Source organism: Onychostruthus taczanowskii, unplaced genomic scaffold (assembly GCF_017590055.1).
Source record: "Onychostruthus taczanowskii isolate IOZ18803 unplaced genomic scaffold, ASM1759005v1 scaffold7, whole genome shotgun sequence".
Classification (NCBI taxonomy): domain Eukaryota; kingdom Metazoa; phylum Chordata; class Aves; order Passeriformes; family Passeridae; genus Onychostruthus; species Onychostruthus taczanowskii.
Genome location: NW_024504786.1, coordinates 16523892 through 16551420, shown reverse-complemented (window position 1 = coordinate 16551420; position 27529 = coordinate 16523892). Strand labels below are relative to the sequence as shown.

Here is a 27529-nt window from a genome sequence, read left to right as displayed (position 1 = left end):
AAACTTTGAAGTTATTTAGAACTTTTGAATAACTATTAAAAACACACTTCAGAATCTTTGCCTTTTGACATTAAGGACACATTAAGAAAATTTATTGTAATGGAATACAATAATCAAATTATTGAAAATTTCAGAAATCTTCAATAATTTGAAAAATTATTGAAAGCAAATGCCTTTCAGTGCCACAAAATGGAATGATCATAGGTAAAGACATGAGGAGTGTTAGAATGTGGACAAAACCAAATGATTCAAACATATGGCACGTGAGCCAAGAACACGTGCCAAGCCCCATCTTCTACTGTCTGCATTTGTGATACTACTGAACAGGAAATATACCTGGTTAAGTGTGTTATCAGTCTTTAGTTCTTTATGATTGGAATACTGGATATAAATGGGTTGGTTACGAAGATGAGGTGTCACAGCAGAGTAGTAATTAACCATAGTGATAGCTGCTTCTTCTGTGGCAAGCTCCAAAAATGCCTGTAATTAAAAGAATTAAAATTTTCAGCATTTACAAAGCAGGTAATCTTCATATTAGACGAACACAAAAAACCAAAGGGTTTTCTAACACATTTTAACAGATTGATCAGTCTTCAGAAAATGTCATTCTACACATACCAACTTTATTTGTTAAGCTACTTAATCTCCATAAATTCATCTGTGAAGATGCAAGAATAAATATTTATCTTCCAACTAACTTTTTGCTTTATGTAGCTGCCAACCATCCTGTTTCCCCCAAAAATTTAGTAAAAGATGGCATAAATTCAATAAAAAAAATAAAGGAACAAAAACTCATTTTTCTAGAATACTTACTGCTTTATGACTTACTTCAATAGCATTTTAACAATATATTTTGAAATCAGACAGCAAGCATATTAAAAAACAGAAAGCAACAAATTACCTGGTTTTTCCCTTTCAGCATCAGGATGTTGGTTACTTTACCAAAAGGTAAACCTAAAGCAATAACTTCTGTTTCTGTCACTTCCCCAGGCAATTTCCTGATATGAAGAACACGAGAAGGAGCCCCATCCATTTTATCATCACCTTTGAATTTCTTGTTGTCATTACCATTGGCTGAAAGACATATTCAGACTCTATTTGAAAAGTTTACTGATATTATTAATGCTTTATTAAAAATGCTTTTAATTATAAACATTACATTAATTTTAAGTGAGCCATCTCCCTTGGTTTAGGTCAAATTCAAGGCTTCAGAACAAATTCTGCAGAGACAAATGCTAGTTTCATGGAAGATAGATTGTTCGAGACTTATTCATCTGCTAGAGACCACAGCAAATCCTTTACACCTCACTTTCAGTGAAGCATCTCAAAAAATAACATGGAATAACATATTAATCACGTCTAACAAGAGTTCACATAAGAACTCCAACATATATTGAAGTCAAACCAGTTAGTGGCTACCCAGAGATTTTTTGAAGGAAATAAAATGGTGGTGAACCATTAATAGATCCCAAAGTTTTTTAAGAGCTGCTTGCAGTAAGGAACTGGACACAAAGTAGAAAAGCAACAAAGCAAGAAAGGAAGAGTCATTAATGCTGGGAAAGATCAGAGCGGAGACAGGGGATGACCCAGAGGACTGACATCACAAAAAGCTGATGAAACCAACAATTTAAGGTAGGAAAATGTCAATTCTAAACTATGATCTCACTCATAAAAAAAGAAAAACCAACTAATAAAATGATGCAGTCAACACAGACCGGGATGGAGGAAGATCCAGATACATTTCCCTAAAAGAAGCCAGGAAGCATTAGCATCAATGTACAAAACACCAGAAAGACGATTTAGAATACTCTCCAGTATTGTTGCAAAGAATTACAGCAAAATTCCAACTGCACTTCCTTTTGCTTGATAAGCAGCTAACCAGTTGGATGGAAGAAATCTTGCTTTTGAAAGAAGGCCAGAAAAAAATTATTTACTTTGCTTAAAAATATGTCAATGGAGTAAACATCAGAGTCAAGAGCTAAAGAATAACACTGTCATAATATATAATATTAATGAATTAATCAATGCTAGAAATCAGTATGTACTTAGATGTTAGTGAAACAAGTGATAAGACTTCCCTTTCTTCTACCAAAAAAGATATTTAGATTTATCTAAATATAAAATTCAAAATATCCTATTAGTTAAAAACAGTATGTCTTACAGGCACGTCATGCAGTAACTCCACACCCTGTACCACTACCATCAACCCTCCTCCAAAAAAATTTCCATGACTAGGCTTTTAAAAGGTTCTTGCACCGAAGAACACAAAGTGTTTTCCAACTTACTACAGCAGACAGAACAACAAAAACCTAACAACATTCAAAACTGGTCAAAATGCTAGTATCTCCAACTAGTATCTCCAACTGACGATGCATATCCATGCAATAGGAGGAATTTTATTTTGGTCTGCTGCAGAGAAAGACAAAATTTGGTGGAACACAGAAGAGTAAAATTTGAAAAACACACACAACTAGGATCTGAAGTCTACACAGGACTCTAACGTGTACCATTTTGGCAAACATGGTGAGATTGAGCTTCCAGGTAACAATATTTCACTTGTTCAAGATTATACATAATAACACTATCTCAAAGAGACAGCCAAAGTTTGCGAAAAAGTACTTCTACTTTTCACCTGAAGCTCGTCACATAATAGTCTTCCTTGGTTCTCAATTTAAATCTCTACAAAACTAAAAAAACCCAAACAGAAGAAACAAGGTGAAGCATGATAGGCTGGACAATGCATGACCAACAATATGTTAAAAACAAACTTGCAAAGGATAGAAGAATTGTGGTGATACTGAAGCTACAAGTCCAATGCCCTTCATACTTCAGCTTGCTGAATAACTTCAATTCATTAAAGTTTCAAAAAATATGAAACATTACCAATCAAAAATGAAAATGAGAAAAAGCTTTCAAACTAAAGGATTTTCTCAAATTAAGAAACCTTTTTTACATCACCAGAAAAATATTCACTATAATGGTTCAGATCACTACTGACAGAACTGTTTTGTCTCTTGTGTGCTTTTCAACAGACAATTTTAACATATTAACCTTTCCACTGCATAATGTTTAGGAATTTACTTTTTTGTTACAGTAAAGCTCTTACTTAAATTAGGCTTCAGGTAATCCCATCATTTCTAGTAAAGTTATCACTGGCCAGCATATAATCACTCACATACATATATACTAAATGTTCCTTTAATAATTATTTAACACAATACTTTATTGATTACTGTGTTACCCAACTGATTTTGCATCTCTTAGAATTGCTACCTAATACTGGCATTTTAAATAGTTTTTCAACTTTTGCTGCAGTAAGTTTAAAGAACAAGCTTAAAAGAATCATTTGATGTATTAAATATGTGTATCTTTTCCTAAACAGCAACTAAGAGCTTTAACTTAGTTCACATATACAAGCCTCTCACACAATTTTGTTTTTTACACAGTCTTAAACCTCAGCTACACTATAATTGTAACTTTTTTTATTCACTGTAAAAAAAGCTATGTAGACAAGTGCCTGGGCAAAAACATTTATGTTAAAAAGCAGATAAATATATTACAGTAATACAAAAAAATACAGAATTAGGCACAGAACATATGGCAATCAGAAAACAGGGGGCGGGAGGTACAGGATGGGGATTGGCAACAGGCATTCTCAACGCTTTGGAATTGCCCAAAAAATGTTTTTAGCAGTAGGACAGGTAAACATGACAAAAGCTGTTTGTTACTTATTGGCAAAAGCATCTCTAGTACAATGAAAGCCAAATTGGTACCATTCTTCAAGAAACATGAAGCTCACCTTCTTAAAGTAAAATTTATGCCAAAAGATTTAACAGTGGATTTTGGAAGACAGAAGAAATTAACATGCCAGCCGCTGAATGCAAAGAGAATATGTACTTTTACTACATTTGGTTATCCATTCAGCATCACCTAACAGTAATTTTCTGTTCCAGTAATGAAGTGTGTATCGTACACTAAATATGCATGCACATACACAACTGAACTTTTCAAGACACTCGTGGAACAAATTATATTTAGCTTTTAGGAGAGTTATTGAGAGATTCTGGCACTACATGAAACCTCTCTGACTGTAGTCTCTCAGTTGTCATTATAAATGGTACTTCTCAGCTGAAGATGCATCATTAAATTGCACTTGGGAATAGAAAACCACATTTACAACACGGGAACACAACTTGTTCAGAGCCATTGAAAGGTGAATTTAACTACTGTTAAAACAACAATGTTATCCTCTAACAAATTTTATTAGCAGAATCAGTGTCTATAAAGGTTAAAAGCCAAGTTGAGGGGAGCAAGGTACTAAAGGAATAACATGGTCTTTTGGTAGAAGTAGAGTCCATGCCTAAGCAGCAACAACCTGAAAGATCCTTCCCTACACAGCACTTAAGACAAAATTGCTGAAACCTGGGGGAGAGGCCAAGGGATATTGGAGGAGACCTCACAAGCTGACTAACTACTGCTGAAACTGCTGTTAAACTGGAGACTTACTGGCAAGTAGCTATTTCATGAGGTAGTTTGGCTTTCACTGGACTTGAAAATCCTGTTCCAATTCAAACATTTTGCTGCTAACGCTTTAACAAATACAAATATGCACTGAAAACAGCAGGCTGCAACATTTGCATTGCGAGAAAAAGTTTTAAGAAGCACTGGGAGAATGACTAAAACACAGTGTTAGTTCATTTACAAATCAAGTTATAGCTGCAAATACATAGTTAAAAAAAATATAAACCCAAAAAATTAGAAACCTATCCCTGAATCATGGAAACATTTAGGCTGGAGAAGACCTTTAAGATCGAGCCCAACCATTAACCCTGCACTGCCAAGATCCACTGAGCACAGGAATGGTTCTATTCAATTCAGACTATCGTAAAAACCCATGTTCTGTAACAACCATAGCACTGATCTAAGTCCTCTGCGTCTCTCTACCAAGCACATGAAGAATTCAGTTTCCATGTGACATCAGGCAACTATATCTAAACAAGATATCATCTTTACTAATGATGTTCAAAGCATTATTCTCACATCCAAATAGGATACTGCAGTTTAAATATAATTTATACATAAGCCACATCCCTGTTGCACCGAGTTCCTTCAATTTAGCGTAAATCAACTTGTTGAAATTGAATGCTTACAGGTTGACAAAGCCTGTAAATGGCCATAATCTGTGCAACTCGGGTCCTGGCATTTTCAGAGAGAAACTCCTATTTTATTAAACAAAGAAATAAGAACCTATATAAAAAAAGCAACAAAATGAACTGCAGTATACACAGACATATTTGTAAATCCAAGTCATTCAATCATTCAAGCTATGAATATTCAAGCAACCAAGCAGTTTTTGCAGAAAAACTGTTCTTCAAGTTCAGCATAACTCCTACCAAAGAATGAATAGCTTACTATCTGATAAAAACTGATTTTGAAAACATATTTTAATAAAATTTCATGCTAGAGGAGCTTTTCTCTGCACTTTTTTAAAGGAAATATATAAATACGACCTAAGAGTTCTGAGACCTTTATTTTAGAAGCATAACTTTTCTGTATCATAAACTTCTTTTCATAAGCACACAATCTCCTAAAACCAAAATGTAATTATGTAGGTACAGCCAAAAAAACCTGGATACAATATAAAGCTGCTTTCACCCGTTAGTTCCTGAAAAGAAGGAAAAAAAAATTACCACAAGACACTGGCTATAAATTCCTGCATATCTGCAGTAGTGAAATATAAAAATACACATACTTCCTGAAGAAATCACTCTCTTTCACAACTGCCAGTACATACCAACAATCAATTTAAAAAAAAAAAAAAAAAAAAAAAAAAGTAACTTTCAGTTTGTACATACTAAATACAAGAAGCTTAATAGCTTAATAGTATTCAGTGCTGTTCTGTGTAGAAAGCACTTCTTGTGGCTTGGCTAAATATATTTAACTTAATGTCATCAGCTGTAGAACATCAGACACATATCCAGACAGGAAATAAGTGACTAAGAGAAAGGCAATGCAATCGAAGATATCTAGTTTATTAGACAAATATTAAAATGTTGCACTGGCTACTGAATACAGTCATCTGCCTCAACCAACCAGCAACAAACTGCAGACAATCATAAATTGTATAATAGAGTCCCCTGTGGTTTCATATCTGGAAAGTTCTTTTCTTAAAGAAAGTTTTCCTGGATGTACCCTACCCTGATCTAAGTGACAGAATGTAGGAAGAAAGCTGACCAGGGACTTATCCCAGGCTCCCAAAAGCAAATATACAGGACCTTTGCTTTAGCATGTAAATCTTTAAAAGTTCAACTTAGAGATAAAATCTGGAATTCAAAATGTTTGAAAGAACAAGAAAAGGAGATACTACACTCAAAATACAATAAAAACACGTAGAATATGAAGTTGTCTGAAGTCCACATTTGCTAACCTTGAAGGTTAGGTTGCATCGGTCAGTGTTAATTATATTTTTGCTAATAGGGTTTTTTTGCTGTTTATCACAGACATGAGCCATGTGCATACAAGAATCTTGACCAACCGATATTAAAACTATCTTACACTACAATGACTATTGCTTAAGAGGAATTTGAGCTTAAATAAGTAAATACAGAGAAACAAAGAAAACTTTAATACAGCTTTTAATTGGCACATCTGCACATAGGCTGTGCCTGTTTCAGAATGCACTGAACACTGAGTTTTCTACGCAGCTATGATAACACATTTACAGTATAATATAGTGGATGTTCAATGTTGCAGTCTAACACGAATGCACTTCAATTTAGTCCTTAAAATACTACAGGCTAGAGTGAAATCCAGCTGAAGCAGAGCAACGAGTTACCACGGCATAGCAATGTAGACAGAAATTACTCAAATTAATATTAATAGCCACATTTTATTTCTCCCATCCTGAGAGGTTTTATTTTTGTACATTTCTAAATCTGTGTATCTCTAGAAATATGTAAAGTATACGGTATTATTAAATTACAATTCTTTCCAATCACATGTAATATACTTTTTAAAATCTTTCCAATTATTATTAATTGTAATCAATTTGCAAACTTCAGAAGTAAATTACCTAAGTTTAGGCATCATTAATTTTAACTAATAACTAATTTTACTTAATGTGCTAGCAAAAATGGCACATCCATGACACATCTATGTTTACTGCCCAAGTTAAATACAGCACTTGAAATATTATTAGTTTGTATGCCTCAGTGCTAATTATTCTGTTAATACAATGAATTAATTACTGAAGTCACTCCTAACATTCCCTGCTAATTAAGTAAAAACAAGACCAACAGTATCATTCAAAGCTCCAGGAATTTGGTGAGCTCAACTGCAAAATGATTTTGGAATGTTTCTACTAATCTACTTTAAACACAGAAATGTGAACAATGAAATTGATGGCAGCTGCAACAAGAAAACCTGCCAATTCTTGTCTTTGACACGCCAACTTTCATAAAACTTTCATCAACATCTTTCACTTTTTATCTACATCCCTTAAAAATTTTACCTTTTTAGTATGTGGATTTCAGCAATGAGTTCATGGCATGAGCATCTCCATACAGATAACTCCCTACAACTTCCATTAAGCAATCCTCCATCTTGAACAGCCAAAGCCTCACACAAAGTTCAGGGGAAAAGTAAGCCCTTTGCAGAGGAAACACTTTTCCCCAGCTTTTAAAGATACAGGAATTTTTTTCTTGCATTTAAAATCTGCAGAATAAACCACTGCAGCTAGTTATTTACTGAACATACAGCACTGAAAGGTAAAAAAAATTCTTTACATATAATCATTTGCAATCTGCCTTACTAATGTCTTTGAAAACATTAGCAATGTCAGAATCAGCGATATTTATTTAAAGATCCTGGTTTCAGCTCTGGTTTCTCCGAATCCTGTTACCAAATCATATTTTAGCTTACCTAAAGAGCCTTTCTGTTCATTGTGCACCAACACAAAAGAAATTAACTCATGGATCTTTATGAGAAGATCATGCTCTCCATAGAAATCAGAATCAAGCAAGATTATGGCAAAAAATAAGAATAGACTTGGCCAATATTTTCAAAAAAATGTAAAGGAAAACTAGCAGTAGTTTACGTAGTAAAAGGTCTGTAGTTCTGAGAACACAACTTTAATATGCTCATGTCAGCTGGTGTTAAAAACATCAGAAACTTACACATGCAACATAAAAAAAGAACTCCTTTAGCCTAGATATTTGCTGATCTTGTACTTTACAAGATGTTCTCCCTTGCTACAAATTCTAATCTAGTGGATGGGATCCTTCCCTTAATGTTTAAAGGATAATATTCTGCCATACTGTCCAACCCCGCTCAGGAACAAAAATAAATCATGTACATTTAAATATAAACACTTAACTGAAATGAAATTTCTCAACAATGACAGTAACCAAATTTGTCCAAAACAGGGTTCAGAATTAAGAGGTAAAAGTCATCTTAATCCAAGTCTAGATTTCTGCTCTTTCAGTCTTAAGAGTGTTCTTCCACAGAGACATAGAAAGTACCTAAAACAGTAACTTCACCTATAGTGACTGCTAATGTAACACACTGTCACCTACCCAGTCCAGAGGATGGATACAGATGACAAAACTGTTTAGAAAATGCCCAAGGATCAGGCCTTTTATTTTGAACCATGTCCAAGATGCTAGCCTTTTTTAGAGAATTACCAGTGGTTCAAATTATCAGTAAGAATGCAAATCAAACATCTGTTCACCAATTTCACAAGTTTCTTTCACAAAAAAATAGAAAAAAATTAATCTGCAAGACTCCCTATAGGGCAGAGAAACCATTCCTCTTTCGTGCCTTTCACTAGGAGAGAAGATTAGAGCAAGAGTATTCATAAAAGCATTAAAGTACTACCGTATTCTCACTGAATGGCAGCTGAATAAAAACAACAACAATAAAAAACAATCAAAAAAACCACCCCAAACAAAACAAAACAAAACAAAACAAACCCACAAAACAAACAACAACCCACTGAAGGAACTGTTCCCATGATAAAAAGGTAGGATGTTCATTTTTAAAAAATCATCTTCAGTCTCACCCATAATGACACAGCCCTCCAAAACCCCTCCCTTCCAAGAAAAGGTAGTTTTTTTTGACAACTTAGGCACTTTGGTTTAGGTTAATATTTCTACAGCAGAGAAAGAATGAGGCTGTAATTGACAAGATTTTGTTCAAAGTTTAGGCCTGCTAAGGCACTGCTACTGATAACTAGTTTTTTGGCTGTGTACACTTTCACCAATAAAAGGCTCAGAGGATTACAAAGACAAACCGTATCTTGCTTCTGTTCTCCTAGCCATCTACTTAAAAAAAAATCACAGAATCAGATATTGGAAATATCACAGTCAAAACCAGAACAGGTTTCTATATTCTCCAGAAAACAATGGTCAAGTCTCATAATAATACCATGACACTTCCCAACCCTAAGAATGAAAGGGCAAGAACAAGTATTAGTTTTACATATGCAAATATCTACGTGTCTCATTTACAAGGGACTTAATAAATGATCACAGGGCCCTTGAAGTCCTAGAAAATTTGGGAAAGATTCATCACGTTGACTACAGCAAGAAAATTTGTTCAATTGACTAAAGTTTTAAATTCTTCTGAAGAGAAAAAGTAATAGCAGAACTGAAGCAAAAGGAGGACATCAGATAGAAAGAACACTTGAATTCATTTGGCTTCAGGAGATGGTTACAGAAAAATTAACACACAGGTTTCAATTTCACATCTAACTATTTCTGAGTTTACAATGTGAACTTGTAAACTGTGCAAGTCTGGAAAAAGTACTTCCTGGTTCACAGTAAACAAGACAGCTATGGGAGGATATATTCAGAACAGAGGACTTATCCTACTCTATAGGGTTTTTTGTGCTACTTCAAAGAGGCAAGCAGAATGAAGTTTGAATACAATACCAAGAAATTGTTTAAAAAATAGAACACCCAAACAAACTAGCCCCCTTTTTACAGACTGCTATAGAGAATTACTTGAGTTACAGCACTGCATTCAGATTGTGGGTTTTTGTTTGTTTGTTTGGGATTATTTTTCCACCAACCTTCTTTACATATCACAGAATTCATGTGAAACTTTTAATAAAAGGCATCTCATACTACAGGAGCCAGACCACTACTCTGACCACTGCTGCTAATGAGATTATTTCTTGAGTTATGGTTATGGATGCCAAAAAAATCCAAACAGAGAAACCCCACCCACATCAAAAAAACTCCCACACACAACAAAGAAACTCCCAAGAATAAAACCCAAACCCTTAATCACCTTAAACAGGGTGGAAATAAGAACAAAATGGGAAGTAACTTATCTGTTAAATACATCAAACATCTATCCCATACATCAGCCTAATGGGATCAAAACACGCTTTTCCATTCTCAGAATTTTTAAGGAAGAATTTCTATGTAGGGGCTGCTTAGACAAGCTTCCGTACTTCTTCCAAATCCTCAAAGTTATAATACTTATTTCAATTTTTTTACTTTACCTCTTTTTTCCTTTGGTAAAATAATTTGCATTTAATTTCCTGGAACTAAAAGTTTACCTAAAAATATATGGAAAATTTGGCAATATTTAGGACTTGGTCCTGTCTTAATGTCCACTGCCGACACGCAAACCCTCCTACACACAACTCTTTTCCATAGTAGTTTATTGTTTAAGTAAAGCAAACTGATGAAGCACTAATTAATATCCAGGACAGAAAAGGACATCAAGAAAATGAAAACAAGAAGGACCTCTTTCAGAACCAGAAGGAAGTAAGAAAAACAGGGAATAGATAAATGTTCTGGGGTTCCAAAATGGTTATGGCTACACTGCATTTCCGACTTATTCCAAAGTACAACCACCTCTTCACCTCTGGTTACAGAACTGCCAGTGGAAGTGGTTTTCTTCTGCTGCCACACTCCTCTACTCAACTGTGTCTACAACTGTGCAATACATGACTCATCAGTAAGCTGCTCCAAGGAAAATCTACTTAATTTTGTTAGAAGAATTTAATGCTGCATTAACTTATTCTGCAAGTGTATGAGCACTGCAACAGAAGAGTGTAGCAGAAACGTGCATTTGGAGGTTTTTGTGCTTGTGATAAAGAAGTAGGATGAGAAAGCACAGAGCTACACATTCTGGCAAGAGCTGTCACCACAGCACCCCAATAGTAACATGAAACTGCACCCTGAATCCCAACCTCTTACTAATAAATTAAAAGGGAAGAGTCTGCTATTAATATCAGTGATTATACTGCTGACCCCATGAATACAGAAAATTAGGCACAGTAGAACAGTGAAGCAGGGAACTGACTGGAAAGTGCAGCAACCCTCTGATGCCATGAATTAACTCCTCCACATCTCTAAGGCAAGAGGAAAAAAAAAAGAGAAAGAATCCACAAAAAAAAATACTAGCACAGTAGAAAAAGAAGAGAAAAAGCAAGACCTCTGAAATGAGCTTTCCAAGGGAACTCAATGTACATTCAACATACAGAAGCACCAACTGCAATAGAAGGCATTTTAGTGTGCACCAATTAATGAAAAAACCTTTCTATCTAGCATCACCAGAAAACTGATTCAAGAATAGCCACAGTCACTTTGCTCTGATATTCTACCATGCAATCTCAAACTGAAAGAGCAAAGTGAAGCTTCCTGCTTTAGCAGTGAACCAGAACACTCTCTTCCTGAATCCACACTGTATTATGAAACTGGCACAGTGGTGCTCCCTGTAACGCCCAGCTTTGCAGATGACCAAGTGTAAAGAAGTTCATGTCCCACAGGCACTAGGCTGTTTACCTTTGCCTGCCAGCTGAGATTCCTTACTTCAAAGGTAGCTGTACAAGCCAACTGTGATTTTACATCCCATCACCCACCAACAATTGTGTGTACAGATATCTGACAGTTGCCTGTTGATTGTGGGATTATTCTTCTCAGACACCCAAAGTTTGTAGAAAATACAAAGTCACTATATTCTAATACAAGCCAACAGTTTATCCCTCTACAGCACAACGGATTCTTGTTTTGGTGTTCTCCCCTTGTAAACAGGAAATGAGTCCAAGTATAAATTATAGATTTCTCCTTTGAAAGGGCATCACTTACCAGTAACTACCATGCTGCTCATGTTAGAGTTCGGGCTACTGAGTACACTGCCTGAAAGAAGTTCGTCAGATCCTCTCTAAAAAGAAAGAGACAGTAAGAGATTTTTTTTCCTCTATTTTGTGATTTTTAAAGATGATACTTCCTCTTTTCAGATAAGTGCAACAATTCGAAATCTAAGTAAAGCGGAATATTTACATGGCAATCTGAAATGAGAGCAGCTTAAGCACAGTTGTTTAACCCACCACTAAAATAAAGCCATCTCTGGACACAATGAGAACTGCTGAACAATAATTTTGTCCAGCATTTCAAATTAAAATATAATTAATAAATTTATTCTACTTCAATAACATTTATATTAATTTAAGTTTTAATATTTTAATACACATATATATTTAACTATTATATCTGGCTGAAACTACAGGGGAAATCTATGCAAAGAGAAATATGGAGTTTAGCTCAATTTTAACACCCCTATTTAAAAACAAAGATTTAATTATCACAGGAAATGAAATCAGTTTTCATTTTGGGGACATTAATTTTTTCTGAAAAACACAACTTAGGGCAGGGAATTACATCTTCACTGTAGTTCTTAAAACATGAGAAATATCAATTAATGAATGACTTAAAATTGGGCTGCAAAAATCAGGAGGGTTTATATTAAAACCATACAAGATAACCCTTTCCACAGATGGTGATGGGCACTTGACGCAGCTGAAGAGGCGCCTCTTTTCACACCTTGTTTCTTTTTTTCATTTGTACCCCAACCCTCTTCACCCTCAAGACTTCATCCCTCAAAAAGCCTACAAAATCTTTACATGATCTTTCAATAAACAAAATATTTAAACCATCCTTTGAATATCATCTTTCATTTCTTACAGGTTCTTTCCCACCTCAGAAGTATTTCTGCAGCACCCTTAAGACTAATCCAGGTCACTGCTAAAATGGTAATGAGGAAAAAAACCAGTTTCTACCCATCCTTACTAAAATAAATGGGTTTAATTCTGTTGTGGACACTACAAGAGAATCAAGAATACTTAACGAGTATGTTTTACCGGGCACTTCAATACTTAATAATAAATTAATCTGAGACTATTACCTTCACAGACAGCACAATTGAAGGACTGCTAAAAATCAAACCGTTACCTTTTTCTCATACTGCACTGTATTTGTGTCCACACAGAGAACAGTATGTTAAAGTTTATATATGTGTACACACATATAGAGCCCTTAAAATTTACTTGGTTTTCAACATCAGCTCTGAAAAATCTCTATACAGCTTACTGAATGCTCTAAGCTTGTAAGGGTACATAGCAAGCAACAAAGCTGTGCCAATCAAATGAGCAAGACATCCCTTAAGATTGCATCATGCCTAATACCAAGATCAGACAGAACCATGAGAGGGACTATGTCTTGTCCATTTTGATGTAAGGATGCATTTCTAATCAGATATAACAAAAAAAAAAAAATAGCTAGATAGAACTGAGAAGCAACTTATAGGTAAAATATAGAAATTCTCTGTTTTTCTAACTACATTGCTTTCTACTGATGTACAGTACATTTCTACTACTGATGTAATATGCAAGTATTCGATGTAAGCTGAAACATAAACATTCTTTCCCTTTCATGTTCTACTTTTTCTAACATAATATTGACAAGGGTAGAATGCTGCGAAGTTGAGGATTACTAGCAGCATTAGGTTACTCAGTGGTAAGTGCAGTTTTTTAAGCTTGCAATACCCATCTAGCTTTGCCTGGGAGCCCCTGTCTGCAGCCTGGCCAGCTCAGCTGATTAGACAGAAGTAGCAGCAGACACTGAATCTGTTCATAGTCCAGCTGATTAAGATCATTCTCCAGCATTTTTTCCCCCTCAGTAAGACAGGCGTAAATTTGCAACAGTTCAGCAATTACTACATAAATAGCTGAAGCAACCCCAGTACCAAATGAATGCTCTTCCCAAAATCTGTAGGAACTTTACAATTCTGAAATATCTCAGATTTCAATTGCCTCCAGCTTCAGAAAGTTACTTACAACAGCAACTGCTGAATGAAAGAGTGCAAGAGTGATTATATAAACTTCTGGTTCCTAGTAAATCTGGCTTTCAAAAAAACTGTTAATTTCTTAATCTGCAGCACAAAAATCCAAAAGGAGCACAAATTACTCAACAGAGTAGATATTCAGTTCCTGTATTTGTGTTTCATGAACAGTTCTCTCTTCATTTACAAGCATATCATTTTACAATTCATGGATACCTTCACAGTCAATCACAAGACTTTGTCATTGCACATGAAAGTTCTAACATTTTTGCTTCAGAGGAACAATTAAATATTAATTTCTTGCACTGGTGTGTATCATAAAATCTACACTTGTCTTATCTGCATAAATTAGTGTTCAAAAGTCTGATTCACATATGTACAGGTTCACACATGAAATGTTCTTCCAATTCCCCTGTGAAATCACAAATGTATAGCAAACCTCTATTAACTCATTCTGGTATGTATTCCCCAAACTTTTGGTCAAAGATCTCTCTTACCATATAAGTTATGATCCTATAGATACACATTTTCCTAATTGGTTCTTATGCAGCCTAGATCCTTCTGTACTTCAGTTCAGTAGGTGAATTTAAAATCAGCTCTGCAGCAAAAGACATGATGGACTTGGATATAGAGTGGTAAATTACGAAATCAAAAGCAGTACCTGCCTGGTTATTGTGATTTACTTCAAAAGGGTTGTCTGAAGATCTTGGTTGGCTAGCAAAGCAATTTCATATAAGCATCTAAAGTAAGCCAATGTGTGCTCTTGGACTGGCACTACTGTGTAACGCAATCCCTCCCGAATTACATAGACATAAATATTTTACTTACATTTATTCAGCAGAGATAAGGGTGGATTCAATTTGTGGTTTGGGGTGCTTGGTTTTGGTTTTATGTGCATACTCTTTTAGAGGGTGCTAAGCCAAAAAGGACTGACACCGTGCTCCATGAGCAAAGCTTTTCATCACCCTGCTATGTCACACATGAATTTCAAAATCATAACCAATTTTCCAAGCATCTCAAATATTTAATTTGTCTCAATCACAGAAGTTCTGCCAGTTGAATGGAACAAACTTTTAAACTAAATTAGGTAATTGTATTGAGTGTTTCAGAGCTAAGGAAACCAAACTCAGATATTTGAAGAGCACACAGAATCAGACTCAAGGAAGGAAGATCCAACAGCAACGTTGGCTTAACTCTTTTCCCTGTCTGTGCAAACTGCTGTGTTCTAAAGAATCAAAGCAAGTTTGAGATTGTATAACAGTACTGAATATCAGAAATACAGAGATGGCAAAAACATACTCATCTAAGTTAAAATAACCAAAAAATAAAAAACCACCACAATGATTATATTTCACAGAAACTGCAAAGGATAGTTACTGTAACAGCAACATGGTGGAGACTAACTGAATATCCATTTTAGCATGAGGCAAGGAGATTATTAAGAAAGAAAATAAGAAGTACAAACTGCTATTATACTATTAATATGTCATCTTCTGACATCTAAGCCTCAACAGCACAAGTCTTCAATGCTATATTTCTATTCCTACCAATACCAAGAAAATTAATCTACATAAATCTTCCACAAAAACTAACAACTAAGTGCTCAGATCAGAGCTATCTAGACCATTTCTTTATGAAACCAGCATTTACCAAAATATACAAAATAAACAAGGGACTTTCCAAGCTAACATCTTGCAGCAAGCGAACCCTGAATTTGTCACAGTCAATACCACCCTTCCACTTCAGCCCATGTCTTCACCCCCATGACCCCATGAGAGCATATCCATGCACGGTGGGAAAACATCATGTTTAACGCATGGCTTCAATCAATGGATTAATGTAAAACTGACACGCAGGGCCACTTTCAAAAAAGACAAAAAATATACCAAATCAGACTTTTAGTGCATATTTAAGTGAAAATTCAAAATCATATATACAAAAATTATTTTACATAGTGTAAATTAAAGACACCTCTTTGATATTTTAGCTAATTTCCCTACGTGAATACTTATTTCTTACACTGTCACTTCTACAATTTACAAAATCAATTAATCAAAGAGAAGGAAAAAGCTCCTAGCTCAGCAAATGAATGTCCTAGGTCCTTGTTTTAAGTTACAGCTAACTCAAAATCCTTCACTACACAAGCTGGATTTACATTACAGAATTTCAGATTTTTCCTCACATAAAAGGCTACTATAAAGCTTCATGCTATCACAGGTTTTATTACATAGCTGTATACTTTCAGGAAGTCATTACAGTCTTATTATGCTTCCAGGCTAATCAAAAATATACTATTTAGAAGTCTTTGCAAACTATTTTCCTCATATTCCAGGTCAGGCTGTAAATACTTAACACATTCCCCAGATTTCCAAGGGTTTAGTCTTTTATGCTAAAATACTTTTTGACAACTGTTTACATCAGAGACATCAGCTTTTTTCCCCAATAATTCAGCGCTATGGAGACTCTAATCAGAAGTTTTGGCTAAACCTAACCTAACAGTGTATTACAGACAGCTTATTAGAAGCCTGTGTAGAAGCACTACAATACTCTTAGAAACAGTAAACAAGTGACTCCTAGAAACAGTTAATTTTGTTAAAAGGTCAGCAGTATCACCTAAAAAAATTTCTTAAACTCACACTAGAAAATATAAGGATGACACTCAAAGACATTGAAAAATACATTTTTTACAAATACTCTCTCATTTGTGGTGTTTATACTTGCTGATATTACAAACCTCTCTCAAAACCAGCATGATTCTGCCCTTCCCATTTCCCCCTCTCTGCCCTCCTCCCCAAATGAAAGATAAGTAAGAGAACTTCAGCTGCACTGCACATTCACCACAGTCATTCTCAGCCTACAGGCATGAATTTCCCAAGGGGTATGACAAGCCAGGAGACAGATCTCGTGATTTAAGGAAATCCAACAGCATTGCAAAACACTTTATTTCTAACAACATCTGGGAATAATTTAAAAGCAGGAGCCAGAAACCTGATGATATGGGAGAGGAATAAGCACATGACAGTTTCCACCCAGACATTAAAACGTTCTCCTCTAACAGTTACACATTGTAAACACACTGCTTCACTATCTGAAGTAACTTTGGGGACTGGCTGTTCGAAACAGAACAACACACTTTGAACCCCCAAACACAGCATTTATAAACTTCATTCAGTTTACATGTGATGGATTAGAATTCAAAAGGATGCTTCATTTTTAACATGACAAATTTTTATATGAAACACTGCATAAATATACCCTCACATAATCTTTCATCAAGAAAAAACACTTGATCTGCCTTATGCTCTGATTACACACACAACTGTCAAAACATATAATTCAAACTTCCCTAAGGAATGTGTTGCACCTCTCATATGTACAGGATCACAGAAGGCCCATGCAGGAGAGGATACATATTCAAAAGAAACTCCATGCAGGTTCATAAGTGTGTTGCAAAGCATTTAACATGCAGTTCAACTATAAGCTTGCTGTCACCTCACAGAACCTTACATGCATGGAGCAGACCTACATGAATAATTTTAAAGAATGCACCATTTCACTATACTGGCATGAAATCAGTTAAGGTCATGAACTCCACGGGTGCTTAGTAACTCACTTATAACATCACTTGCTTTTCATTCAGTATGTACATTGCATACAATATGACCACCTTTACTTACTTACTCTCTTTGTATGTTCTTTTTCACCCTACTTCAATTCTTTTCAGATTCTCCTCAGCCAAGCATATATTGTTTATATAGACTAATAACTATGCCATTTTAACACTCTCAATTTTTCAGTAAGAAAGGAGCTAGGTGAAAATTAATAAAACATTAATAAACCACATAAATTTTGCAGAAATTGAGAAAGAGCAATCAAGGGAAATTTGAAAAGTCTTTTAAGACTGACAGGAAACAAAACTCGATTTCCTTAAAAAATCTCCAGCTTCCCAAAACACAGTGTTGAAAAAAACAAGTTTCTCAAAGCACCAGAAGATCAAGATGGACTATTAAACCAAAAAGCCAAAGAGTAAAGAATCAAATCTGAATGTACACCATGTCACACAGCCTCATTTGGAAACTTCCAAACTTTCAATTGTAATGAAAGACTGCAGGCAAGGATCTCTCCTCATATAAGTCAATGCTTCAAACATTCAAGAGAAGTACACAAACATAATAATTTATTCAGCATTTCAGATTTTTGATTCCACTTTTACCAGAAAAGAAGGTACTACTCTCAAACATTACTGGTAGTAAATTAGAATAGGTGAGAACAACTCACTAGAGCTACCACCTGGATGTGTCCTTTGCCTTCCAGACAACCATGGCACCTGGACGTACAGACTTGCTCTTTCAGTAGCAGTTTCTACACTTCAAAATGCAATCCACATGGAAGGTATTTTCTACTCAATTATCCCCTATTTTTCACTAATAAATTAGAAGTGCTAATGCTATTTTGTCTATAACTCAATACTCATTCACAGAAAAACTGATTTTATTAAAAGCTAAACACGGCTACATGTACTTGCAGCTGTAAAAAATAACCAAACCCCTAAATCTAACATCACAGTCCCATTAACTTGTGAAACCACAACCTCATTTGAATCACTACCACCAAAAGCAAGAATCCTACCTTCTCCCAGACCCCAGCAACTTCTTCCTACTCTGTCCTCCTAATTCTGTATTGTTACAAGCACCTACGCAACCACATGCTTTGGTACAAATCTGAGTAAAAAGACAGAGCTCGGTGTTGTGTCAGCTTAGCTTCATCCTGGTTAAGGTCCCAACAAAGGTTTGTGAATTGGCAACCTAAACATCTGTTGCACAAGTATTACAGTGACAGAGAAATGGAAGGCAGCTTGATTTGCTTGTGAAAACACAGCCCGAAGCTCTCGGAAATGGGAAGGGTATTTGCATACTGGTATTCGTGCATGTTTTCAGATTTGGTGCAGGCAATTGTGTTTCTCTTTGTATAACCCCTCAATTAAGATGCAAAGCTAAGTCTTCTGCTACAAATGAAAACTACACGATTTCAAATTAGTGAAAGATATCAAAACTGATCAGACAGGTACACTAAAACTTCCTTACAGCAAGCATACTTACTACAGAGAACAAAATAAGTTTCAACAAGTTTCCTTCCTTTCCATTTTCAGCTTTCCTTACTTCTTCACATATATTACAGTGGCAGAATGGACATTACAAAAAAAAGTACAAAGAAAAAAAGAACTGGAGTCAGCTGTTCTGAGAATAAACATGAAAGCCATTTCAAACAGGGTCAATTTATAGAAGTTACTGTTATCAGATATCTTCACTGTTAACAGATATCTTTCATTGTAAGAAGTTATTTTTTGTCACTATGGACATGTTCCCCATACCATTGCTGGAAAGACAAATCCAGATGCCAGTTCTAAACTTTTGAACATGGTCAGACTTCAGCCCTACTTCACTGCTATAATCTTTTTTGCTGTTTACCGCTGCTAGCACAACTAAGTATTATTGAAAACAAAGGTTGTCTAAAAACATTATCAGAGCTAACACAAGACTAAAACGCCTCTAATTCACAAACAACCCATTTTTCTCATATCACTGTGTCTTTGTCTAGTCTACCAGCAATTATACCAGACATGCAAGGTTAGCCCAAAACTCTAATCCTAATATTTTAAATACAACAGACTATCACATGGCATTTGTCTGTATGAATAAACCAGTATTTTATCCTACCACTCCCTTCTTTTTAAGTAGCCAAAATCACAACAGTGAAGGCGAAAAAATTGGAGACAGTACAAAACTGAAAGGAACAGGCTTGTGAAATAAGTTTAGACTAAATTTTAGAAGTGGGAGTTTATCTTCTGACAACTTGCTAGAATCTGACTTTCAATCCTACTTTCATTATACCATGTACAGTTGAAACAAAAAGTCACAGCACATCTACAGTATCTACTTGTTTCCACCATGAAAAAATTCTCAGTTATTACTAGCAAATAAGGTTCAGAGTATAATTTTGTAAGAGAAGACTACTCCTCAGAACATGAGTTAAAAAACCAAAGTGGACACAATTCAAGAGTACTTACAGACTGCTACTTCATGCTCTCTCAACCTTCTCCATCAGTTCCTGTCTCTGTCAGTTCTTAGCTACTGTCCTTCCCCCACACTACTATATTCCTCCATGTTCCTCCAGGAAGAAGGAGAAGAAGGGGAACTAGGTGATACTTTCCTGTTTGGAAAACTTAGAAAGTATGAGGACATGTTTCTTAGCATCTTCTATCCATCCCAAAACACAACAATTAAAAACACACCACCAATTCCCTCATTTCTTAAGCACACTGCAACAGCCAAAGCCCTGACCTTGGGGGGAAGAAGGCCATCCCCACATCTTTAAACATTACAAAACTCTCTTTACAGGGAGTTTTCTCTCCTAGTTCTAACTGGGGCTGTCCATGCTTGGCAGCTGAAGCTTGGTTTTTGGCCAGTATCTATACCACCATCAAGAAGGTAAAAAATTTCCCAAATGCTGTGTACCAAATAATGCATCCAGGAAGAAATGACTGGTTCTGTTCTCCTGTCAGACATAACAACACCTCAGCCATTGTGAAACATGCAATGCACATACACAGAATGAGTCACTCAATTGCTCAGACCCCATCTACTGCACAGCCTCCCATCCAGGAGAAACATCATCCATTAGACTGAACTGGCACACACTGAAGCACAGTAGGAGAGATCCCCCTCAATATGCACCCAAAGTTCACCTAAGTTATTCCCTACACATGTGTGACATACATTCCTTATACCATGTTTCCACATCCCTCCAAAGATTATTTTAATTACTCCACAGGAAAGATACATTATATATTTCATACATCCAATGGCTGAAAAAGGCTCAACCACACCAAGCATCAGTTATCAAGATTAACACATTGTAATGTAAAGAGAACACAAGAGAAGAATTCAAATTTAATTCATATGAGCATCTTTTGATGCTCAAAACTGTATAACCAGAGAGTAACTAAGGACCTGATGTAATACGAACAGAGCAACTCCAATGTACTTTTTTAAAAAAGAAAAAGCAAACACTTCATATAATATGATAATTTTTTTAAATGATGCACAAAGAAACCTATAAAATGTATAGGATTTCTCCAGGGAATTGACTTTTTTTAAAACTGATTAACTATGTAAACATTACCATTACTGGAATCCTTAACTCTCCTTTATTTGTGCAAGTATACTTCGCACAAACTGCTTATATACAATGCAAGTTCACAAATCAGCATCAGACAGAGAGCTAAAGCTCATTCCTTCTTGCATTATTTTGCAAAATGTAATGTAAGGGCTGAACTGTGTGCAGTGACATTTCCCTGCCTCCATGAATTCTAGGTAAGCAAAACAAGACATTACAGACCAAATCAAGTATGAGTTATTTCATTTGTATTTACAAGATGACTGGGTTGTGACGTTCTAATGGTTTCAGAAATTAAAGCATGCTGCTCCTCTGACAGATTTGAGCTAGGAAGTGTGTTCCCACTGCATATATTGAGTTAGACAAATCCCCATATTTACTCTCTGTAAACCAAGTTCTCAAGTTGTGTTCATCATTTTTCCCACCTTCATTTTAAGTTTTATGTTTTGTATTGGTTTCTGGTGACTCAACATGTAAATCAAATGAAGACTGAACCTCAAATGAACAAAAATGTTTTAATTTAAATCAAGTATACAATACAAATAAATGTTAATAGTTTCAAATGTATCCCTCATTTGTAGATAACTCCAATTATAAAACTGCTAATAAAGCATTCTAAGAAAGCATTCCTTTTGCTTTTACTTGCCTTGACCACATGCAGTCCCCTAAGCTACAAAGCCCTCCTTTAATTCAAAGGCAATACCCAGACTACAGTAATTAACTTCTCTTACTCTTTTACTAATGGATTTAAAAATATAAAAGGTGTGCTTTGCTGTTTAAGAGAACACCCAGCCATATAACAGTTGATACAACTTTTAAATTTGTATTGACATGACTAATGATCATAAAGTAAAGCAAATTTTCCAAAAAGAAGACTCACATATCACCATCCATTTCTCCAAGTATAATTGAATATATCACAAACATGTTTTGCAAGTGATTAGCATATACACTCTAAATGAAAAATCTCAGCATCAAGTAAAAAAACTATCCTGAATAAGGCAACATTTCACAGGTAAAACCCTGCCCACATACAATGACTATCCAGTCACAATAAAAGCAGTTTGAAGTGTTGGAAAGAGCATTAGAACTGCTAATGCAATTCACTGGATTCAAAACTTATTTCTTACACATTCCCACGGCACCCCATGAAAAAGAAAACTTCCAAGAGAAGGCCAGATGACTGATCCCAGTTGTTTATATACACTTGACAAGCAAAGCATTCCTCAACTTGAAAACATCAGTCCCTCAAGAGCAATGAATAGTAACCATAAGGACAAGTGTTTCACATGTCCTTCCACAAAACCTGAGTGAAGCTGGCATGACATCACTACACACACTGTATGCCTCAATTAGACAGAAATCCCATTTTCCCTTCTTAGCAGTATCTTGAGATAACTAAAGAAGCTCCAGAATAAAATCCAGTTTGTTCCTCCCATATTTAACAGCTTTCTTCAGGAAATCATCATCCTTATTTATTTGCACTACTTCTATGCACAGACTGTTTTCTTTCGGAAACCAGACAGCAAGTCCATTTTTACAAGCAAAAAGCACAACTTTTTAATCCTTCTGAGCTTTCCCTTGTAGTTTTTAGTAACTGTCTCCAATACACCTGCCTTGCCTTCTTTCTTACACTCATAATGTAACTTCTACAATCAACAGAAGAAAGGAGTTACATCATCCGAAGCATCTTTATTTCACTGTCTGGGGAGTATCTTAAAATTTGGTTCCAAAATGGCACTACCCACTTAGGACATACCACTCAAATTCTCATAGATTGAAGTTGCTCACAGTACAGAGTAAAAAGGATACTGAATCCATTTACTTCTCCTGAAGTGAGAAATGTCAGAATTACATGGTCTACCTGAAACTACTTCTACACTAGAAAGAAGAAAAAATACTAAGGGTAATAATTGATTTTATATTTTTTGCCCTGAAGCCGAGTACATGGAGCACAGTTTGCTGCTGAAAGACTCAGAACATCCTCAGTATCCCTCCAAACTAGTAAATACATAGCCAAGTTTTAATTAGTTAACACTTTGTCCTCCCAGGCATCAGAGAAATAATCATGTCAGTTCGTATTTCCATTGTGATTAGCTCCCACGGAAGTACCTTAATAACTACACTTGCCTCACGATTCAGAGAGTGAGTCTAAGCTTGTCTCCAACACTGCATGAACATACGGAGCTGGATGGGTCCAGAACCCATGTCACTGACTTCCCACAGCTCTTCCTAGAAGCAAGCTTACCCAGAAACATTATACAGGTAGATCTAACAGAACTGCTGTATCGACAGGCCGGCTGTGTTATATAACAACTAGTCCAAATCCAGCAGGACCAGTACTGAATCTGAGCAACTGGGCCTTACTAGACAAAGCTGGGCTTAGCAAGCAGCTAACACTGATCAGCTTCAGGTGAAAAGGCAGGTACATAGCACAAGCTACAAAGTCCCTGAACATATGTGAAGAATAAACTGCATGCACTACAAAACTTCTGCTTCTACCACTGAAATAGAATTGCTCTCACGCATTCATTAAAGTTCTCCTGTCCCACGTCCCTTTGCATAAACATTATTTCTCACTCTGCTACTACGGAGTACTGATCTAATTCCTGTGATAGATTTGAATAAAAAAAGCAAAATAAATACTAAATTAACAGCTATTTGGAAGCCCTCTCCTTGTTATAAAAGTATGCTAAACTCATAACTGAACTTGAGAAATCAAAGTTACAGCAAAGCAAACACCCACTTCTGTGTCCACAACAAATTCTAGCTCCCATTTTTCTGTCCTCTTACAGACAGTCACTTCTTTTTTAACTTCAGTGGGAACTGGTTTGAGAAAACAAGGGGGAGGGACAGAGAAAGTATGACTTTTACAGGCCCCGTGCAACAATGCGGGAGTGTTGTTTTGAAAAAAAAATATGGTAAATCAAGTTTTAAAGTAAGAAGCTGACAACACTACATTAATCTAGAGCCACTGTTTACAGTCAGTACCTAGAAAAGTCTTTTGTGTAGAGGCTCCAATTTACCTCTAGGGATTTTTGTTTAATAAAGCATACACGGCTGACTAGATATCAGCTCACAATGACCAGTTAAAATCTCCCAACATGCAATTACTGATGCTCAAAGTAGTTCATCTTGTATGAGCACTCTACCCCCTTATTTGTTAAGTGTACATCCTACCTTCACACCAACGGCAACATCAGTGACAATGCTGCAAAAAAAGAAAAAACAAGAACACAAGTCAAGCAATTTATCCTCATAAACCAAACTTTTCAACGCATTGTAATGACAAAATTGTGAGGAAAGAAACAGGTAACAAGTTCCCTGAGAAAGAAACTATGTTCAAAAACATATTGGACTGAAACACAAAAGAAACTTTAAAAAGCCACTGAGCTCCCACAGTTTATAGGCCTTTCCAAAGAGAACAAAGTTTCAAGTAAATGCTACTCCAAAGCAGCACTGCCAGGAAATTTATTTAGAAAACTCGGATTTCTGGACTAGGTGAGATTACAGGGTGGAAATACAGTAATTTAAAAGTAAGTACAAAACTTCTCACACACCTCGTAGCTGAACCTTTGTTTGACCTACTCTTTGAACAGCAGAAAGCAAAAATTTTTTTTAATTAGCTTGGAAAAAAACCCCAACACATTGGCAGTTACACCTATATGAAATTTAATGAGGTACACCTATGAAAAACACTGCAACAGGTATGTCAAGGTACATCTTTTCCTTAGAGGTTGTGACATCACCACTCACAGTGTATACCACAATCCAAAAAGAAACCTCAGTCCACAAACACATACACACAAAAAAGAACATGGGAGAGCATTCCACAATGTAGTACTCATTAGTAGTTCTCGGACAGGATTTGTAACTCCTACCATATAACCACAACCATAAAAAGCCTTTGGAACTCTCACAGTTGAAAGGTTATATGCATAAAGCATACCAAAGAGATGGCTTTTCTGTTTGAAGCAGAGTAAACAAGCTAATAGGAGATTTAGAAGCAGAAAGCTGTTGTATTTACACTGACGAAGGCTACATCCAGCAGCCCGCTTCCCAGGTGCAACAAAAAGCAGGCCTGGCATGTAGTGCCTGCCCATCCCAGCCCTCTCTGTCCCATACTGCCGACTGCTTCCAACCTTCCCTTCTTTGGTTTTTACAGCCAGTCCACTGTATATACAAAGGCATCTCTCCACCTGAAGAGGGGGGGAAGCCGAAGGGCTTATTAGGCAGTTTCTGAAAACAAAAGAGCTCGACATCTGGCTCCTGCTGGCATCGCTCCTCCCCTCCAGCCAGCTCCAAAACAAACCCGAGCCCCGCAAGGCGCCCCTCCTCAGCCCCTGGCCAGAGGAGCGATGCCAAAGGCGGGGGGAAGGAGGGAGCGAGAGGCTCTGGGGGGCAAGATAATGGTAGATCGCGCCCCTTCTTTACGGCGTCTCGGGCACTACACTTAAGTAGGGGGCAGCCCAAGGCCCTCGGCGATTTGAACGGGGGACCCTACAGAGGGGCCCGCGTTAGGGAGAGGCTGAGCCCCGTCCTGCCCCGCTTCCAGCCTGTGCGGGGCCTCGGGCTTCAGCTGTCCCGCGGCGGGAAGCTCATCGCTACCCACACCCTCGGAGACGCCCGCCAACAGCCAGCGAGCGCCCGGCACCGGGACAGGTGCCACCGCGGACCGGCAGCACACGGCGCGGCAGTGCGCTCGCTCCCAGCGCCCCGGTGCCCACTCACCCGTCCATCGCCGAGCAGGACAGAGCGCGGGCAGCGGGACAGGAGCCGCGCACGGGGAGGCTGAGAGAAAATGGCGGCCTGGCCTGCACGGAAACCGCCGAGCGTTGCCGAGTGCCGGGCTCCGCTCCGCGTCCCCCTCCCCTACCGCGCAGGCGCCGGCAGAGCGCGCATGCGCCGTGCGCGCCGCTGAAGTTTTTGCCCTCAGCTACCCGGTCCGAGCCGGCCCTTGAGGCGGCGCGAGCCTGCCCCGCCTGGGGCGGGAGGCGGGAGAGGCGGCGGTGGCGCCTTCCGCACCCGGCCCGGGCCCGCGGCCGCGTCCGAAGGGCCCGGGGAGCGGCCGCAGGACAGCGCCGAGGCTGCTGGGGGATCCCCAGCCGTCGGCATTCCCCGTCGCCCCGCCCGGGCCGCGGCTGAGCCGCCGGACCCCACTTGTTGAAGGGAGAGAGTTCCCGGGCTTGGTCCCTGCCCCTCTCCTCAGGGAACACGTTCAGAGGGACCCGCGCCGGGCTCCTGCCTTGTCCCCATCGCTCGCTGTCCCCGGCTACGTTGTCACTTCCCACAAAACAACCTGTTGACTATATAACTGATCGCTAACACTACATAAAAATAATAAAGAGGAACGTACAAAGGAACTACTGCAGTGAATTGGGCTGTTTATTCACAGAATAAGTGTCTCCGTGCATCTCTGTACACTGGCGCGTCAGGGTACAAAATACGTGGCTATTACGAAATATACATTTTCTCCTCGTTATCTTTTGCCAGATCTCAGGATTTCATCACAAATCTTCAAATGTTTGATACATGTCTAGGTTTTCCAGAAAAGCTGTGCATGAGAAGACCCTGGATTGCATTCAAACAAAAAATCAAACTAAAGATTTTATACCTATGAAAGAAAATTTGAAATTGCGATCCAAATGTTCCTGTAAGATCCCAAACCCAGAAGAATGTTTCAAAGTATTCAAAATGTCTTCTGTGATTTCTATATTTTGATCTAGCAAAAATATGTTTAGAGAAGATAGCCCATTACTTGATTGCACTTTAATTTTTTCAGGTTAGTGTAAATTCCTTGGAGTCTGTCATCAAAACTATTGCAATGAAGCCTGATAAAGAATTTAGGAACCAAAAACTATAAAACTATACATAGATCTATAACTGGAAAATTTTCAGTATGCTTTAATACTCCAGTATCCTCCTCTAACTGACACCACAAATAGCTCATAACCGGATTAACAATTAGGAGCGTGTACAAATTCTCATTCTACTCTGCAACTTTTTGTCGTTCTGTTCTGGAAAAGCCACTCTGATTCGCTGCAGAAGTTTACTGATAATGCTTCTCCTAAATGCCATAATCACTTGGATATCTGCAACTACTTCCTCTTTCAGAAATGGTCTTCAGCACCCATCACTGACCACTAGACTAAATTACTTATTATTCAGTTTCTTAGAAAATCCCTCTTAAATATTTGATTTGCTGAGATTGTATCTACAG

General features: G+C 37.2%; 1 protein-coding gene across 5 annotated transcripts in view; it reads right to left on the bottom strand.

Annotated features, from left to right (window-relative positions):
• The window catches only part of PTBP2 (polypyrimidine tract binding protein 2), a 44361-nt gene extending 18184 nt beyond the window's left edge, over positions 1-26177 (bottom strand). For 4 of the 5 annotated variants that reach the window (XM_041421449.1, XM_041421450.1, XM_041421451.1 and 1 more), the window contains exons 1-5: positions 26041-26177; positions 24490-24520; positions 12102-12177; positions 902-1074; positions 337-480 (exon numbers count right to left, since the gene is read on the bottom strand). In XM_041421449.1, the coding sequence (XP_041277383.1) occupies positions 337-480; positions 902-1074; positions 12102-12177; positions 24490-24520; positions 26041-26048 (432 nt within the window). In that variant the 5' untranslated portion in view covers positions 26049-26177. The remainder of the gene's footprint in view (positions 1-336; positions 481-901; positions 1075-12101; positions 12178-24489; positions 24521-26040) is intronic. The other variant, XM_041421453.1, reaches the window with a different exon arrangement.
• Between the last annotated feature and the right edge of the window lie 1352 nt (positions 26178-27529).